Raw genomic sequence first — 4,960 nt, forward strand, 5'->3', positions numbered from 1 at the left:
ACAGCGGCTCTTGGCCGCTCACACTGGCTTCCAGCCACTCAGGGTAGCTCACAGCAGCCCACTGCAGCAGGGGCTGCAGCCTAAGCCAGCAACTCACTGCAGCCCAGCTCCAGGTCAAGCTGTTATTCACCATTTTAGCTGTAGAAGGCACAGCGTCGCTGGCCTGCATGTGGGATCCAAACCGGGGCCCTGCTGCTCAGAGCTGGCGTCCCAAGCCAACTCTTAACCAGCGTGCCACTCAGTCGGCCCTAATACTTTTTTAATAAATAGTTTTGCCATATTTTGTAACTGTTTAGTGAAATTAACAGATATTAAACTCTATATAGTGTTATTTCTTTTCATTGATTCGAACCTTCAGTTCTCTGTAACCTGAGTTTCTCTCTTGGCCACAGGTAGGATGTAGTTTTATCAGAAAGGAGAGTTAAATGGTATATAAAAGTAAAGTTCAAGTGAAGTAGTCCCATGTCCCATGTAATTAAATAATCTTCATGTGTTCTTCCTTCTGAAGCAATATTTCATATTGCTTCTGGCATTTCCATTTTTTATACACTTTGAAGCTTGTAATTATTAGGGTCTTAACTCTTGTGAAAATTTTTTGTTTTGTTTCTTTTAACAAAATCTACCCTCTGTGGCAATTATGTTTTCTATCACGTTTTCCATTTTCTAGTTACTTTTCTATACTGATGCTGTTAACTACTGCAGTTCCCTGAAGGAGTCATTGTTTTTTTGTAAGCAGTAGTGGTTTATTTGATGTGGCTAAATGAGTGTTTTTCTCCTTCCCACCCCCTCTTCTGTTTCTGCACTACATGATGAGTTGAAAAGGCCTTAGGTGCCCCTGAGTAGAAAATGTCCATTTGTTCTCAGTACTTTTACTGTGAATGTAAAGTTTGCTTGAAGTTTTTCTAATCATGCAGCAGAGACATCAGCATGGCCTAGGGCCAGGATCAGGGCACTACATGATCTGCAATGACACAGCATTTCTACCTGTCTTCCTTGCAAAGAGAAGAACTTTAGGATTGAGAGACACATTTATTTTAAAGAACTAAAATTTTTATTTTAAATGGATTCTTTGTAGCATTCTACTCAAGAAATTCTAATAATTTTTTAAAGGAAAGTTTCAGAGTGGAGATTAAAATGGAACTCTTAAACTTAAGCAGAAACAAGTTTCATTTGAAATAGCTAAAACTGAAGGTCAGTGACCAACAGCACATGGGTCAGTTTTCTTAGATGCCTGTAAAACCTATTGCTACCTTACGTTTTGAGTTATTAGGATCATGTGTTAAATGCCCTTCTGTCATTGAAAACACTCAAATCCCAGCCCAAATGAACCTTCCTCAGGGAACACTCAAGGACCACCAGATCTAAAGTAATATATGACAATCCTTGCCTTCAAGCCTTTCAGTCTCTCTCACATCCTGGTTTTATGGTTTTCACAGCACTTACCAGTTTCTGAAATTACGTTGGTAATTTCAGCTGTTTATTTACTTATCTACTCATTGACTCTTCTTGCTCTAGAATGTAATCAACAATTACATTGCCTCTTACTGTATCTCAAGTTTATAGAATTGTGCTTGGCATTAAATAGGTGCTCAATAAAAAAAAAAGTTGAATAACCAAATGATTCTTTACCATTTGTTAATACAGTATTCCTCCCCTCATCTGTAGGGGATACTTCCCGGACCCCCAGTGGATGCCTGAAAACACAGATAGTACCAAACCCTATATATACTATGTTTTTTCCTATCCATATGTACACTTCATGGCTTCTCTTTGGCATATCCAAATTGTCAGCATTACTACTCTTGTGCTTTGGGGCCATTATTAAGTAAGATAAGGGTTACTTGAACACAAGCACTCTGATGTTGAACCGAGACAGCTACTAAGTGACTCATCTACAGCGTGGATAATGCTGGACAAAGGGATGATTTGCGTCCTGGGCAGGATGGTGAGAGATTTCATCATGCTATGCATGATTGTTTATTTCCGAAATTTTCTGTTTAATATTTTCTGCTATTGAACACAGATAACTGAAACCTTGGGAAATGAAATTGCACATAAAGGGGCACTACCTTATATTCTTTTCCATATAGTCTTTCATTTGATGACAACCCTGGAAGTTGGAGCAGTCATTTATTAGCCACATTTTACAGGATCTGAAATGACATGCTAGGAAAAGCAGCTTTTGAACTGAAGAGTGAGGAGGCGTATGAGTATGAATATATAAATTTGTCAGGTTAAAAAAAAAAAGCTTGATCGAGGAAAAGGGCTCTCATATAACAACAGATAACATATCTACTGTCTGAGAGAAAGCAAGGGGCCACTCTCCTGTCTTCTTTATAGCAGGACAGGTGTCATATTCATTATTATAACTTCATCAATACCTACATAGCTCATAAATATGTACATTGTACTGTGCACATGGAACAGATTTAGCTTTGTTCTAAAAATGCTTGATTTTCATTCCACATTTAATAGTTCACCAAAAAACTGCTTGTAGATTCGATAACGTGTATTTTTATAATTATTGGAACCACTTTGTCATCTCAGTTTTGGGCGGCATTAGACTACGTAAATAAGATTCTGTACTTTCGTAGTACTAGCAGAAGGAAGGAGCTTAAGTTAACATGTTATAATAATAGTTGAAACCTATTATGATATAGTGGTAACCAAAGTTAATATTTAATAATATACTAAAATACTAGTTTTCTAGGAAACTATATGTTAAACAGAAATGATATTGATTCTCAATATCATGAATTTATACGGCTTTATGAGAAAAGTGAAATATATATTTGGGGTTTGTTTTTCTCTTGAATAAAATAAAAAGTACTTAATGATTGAAAGTCTTTTCTGTATCATATTTCAGGTAAGTCAGCTTTAAGAAAGTTCTTGATTATGGATTTTAGAAAATTAGTGTACAAATAGAAAATTTTTTCTATTGATGTATTCATTTTTGGAAGTTTCTTTGGAGGGTGGGATTTTACTTTTAAATAAACAACTATTAAAACTTTCTTGCTTCTGAGACTATCATCCAAAATTAATAGGCATTGATCCTAAATGTTCAAAGGGAAGAAATTGACCACACTAAAAACTGTTTAAAAATTTTTACATGGTAGTAAAACTTATTTTGAAATTTTTGATAGAGTCCCATTATATTTATAGTTCTAGTAGTTATATTTCCATGCTGTCACTTGTAATAATACAATGTCTATAACTATCTTTATATATTTAATGTTGTGGCTCACTAGGAATCCTAAGTTTTTATGTAACTAAATAGTTCTGTGTTTAAATGTCCATTTGCTATTATAATTTGGGGCAGGTTACTCATACGTTTTTTTTATTTTTCAGGCAATAATCAATAGCACCATCACCCCAAACATGACATTTACTAAAACATCTCAGAAGTTTGGCCAGTGGGCCGATAGCCGGGCAAATACTGTTTATGGACTGGGATTCTCCTCTGAGCATCATCTTTCAAAAGTAAGTTAAATCATAAGATCCAAGTGAAAATTTTCATCTTCAAGTCAGATGTCTTAAATATATAGTAGCAGATGGAGTATAAAATACAGGAGAAGTGAGTTTAATATTCTGAGAACAACTATAGTGGCTTTAGAGCAAGAAGTACGAGATCATTGGATTCTACTGTCAGTTGGAAAATTCATTACACACATTAAAAATTGTAACCATCGATTGAGAAGGATTTGTGTGGTTAACTCTGTATATGATAGGAAATAAAAGGTGGGGATTATCACTTCAGAATGGACTTATTTCAAGATTTTGCACCTTTAGTTAGAGGTGGTCTGCAAGATAGATAGACACTTCTGAATTGTGACAACTCAAGGTGGTAGTGATACAGAGTTCAGCTTTTTGACATGACAGGAGACATATATAAATTACTGTGTTCAGGGAAAATTTGTGCACTGTCTGGATGAGAATTACTTTGAACTTCCTGATGCAGTGAGTGCAGAGTGAAATTTCGTAGATACCATGAGTTATTGGAAGATACTAACCAAGTGAATTACTGTGGCCAGAAAAGTCAACAGAATACAGAGCATCACCAGGTTAAATATTGGCAATCAAAGCTGTCCTACCTATAAGCAAAAGCCCATGCAGTGTTTATACCAGCAGCACCTGGAGTTCTATGGATGTCACATGGAAAGAGTATGTAAGGAAAAGGAAACAATCTCAGGTTACTAAGATGATCAAGGAGATGAGTATTATTCGTTTTTGCTCTTCAAATTTTATGCATAGCAGACCCCAAGATTTATGCTTAAAACTTCTCTGAAACATTTAGTTAAAAGGATAAACCTACATTCGTAACACTTTATATGTAATTTGGTATACACAGGATCTGATGGCTTGGAGTTTAAGTTGTTCAAGTGCAAGGTAATCAGGCTCCTGTAAATTCACACTCTTCGTATTTACATTAAACCTAAAGCTATTTTTTATGAAATCATTCAGATTCTTAAAAATTAGTTCTTTAAAAAAGTATTTCCATGAACACTTATTGACTTATTATTAGATAGTTCAGTAGTTGAGATGAGCTACTTTGTTTCCTTTTGTTTTCGTTGTAAACATTCTTTAACACTGTCATTTTCAAATGTTTTTACCTTTCTAATATAAATTGTTTAAAGCTCAATTTTAAAGCCATTTTAACTTTTGCCTTGGTAATTTTAAGTCATTCTCTGTAGGATAATTAAAACCAACAAGTGTTATCTGATTTGGTTTCTCTTAACACCCATCTAGTCTCTAAATACATTTCTTGAGCTGTAGTAGAGTCATAAGTTTTACATTCATAGTATTTCAACATAACAAGGACACAGCCATCTGCCTGAGCATTGCCTATCCATAAACAATTCCCTTCGGAAATTATACGTTTATTCTAATACTTTTGTCATTATTCAGAACCTTTTTGGGACTTTTTTTTTGAAATTGCCTATTAAAAACTATAGCAAAAAAA

At 34.9% G+C, this 4,960-nt stretch overlaps 1 protein-coding gene across 2 annotated transcripts in view; it reads left to right on the top strand.

The window, feature by feature from the left end:
- HOMER1 (homer scaffold protein 1) overlaps nucleotides 1-4,960 on the top strand; it is a 130,467-nt gene that overhangs the window by 56,129 nt on the left and 69,378 nt on the right. For both annotated transcript variants that reach the window (XM_019641018.1, XM_019641019.1), the window contains one exon: nucleotides 3,349-3,480. In XM_019641018.1, the coding sequence (XP_019496563.1) occupies nucleotides 3,349-3,480 (132 nt within the window). The remainder of the gene's footprint in view (nucleotides 1-3,348; nucleotides 3,481-4,960) is intronic.

Source organism: Hipposideros armiger, unplaced genomic scaffold (genome assembly GCF_001890085.2).
Source record: "Hipposideros armiger isolate ML-2016 unplaced genomic scaffold, ASM189008v1 scaffold_55, whole genome shotgun sequence".
Classification (NCBI taxonomy): domain Eukaryota; kingdom Metazoa; phylum Chordata; class Mammalia; order Chiroptera; family Hipposideridae; genus Hipposideros; species Hipposideros armiger.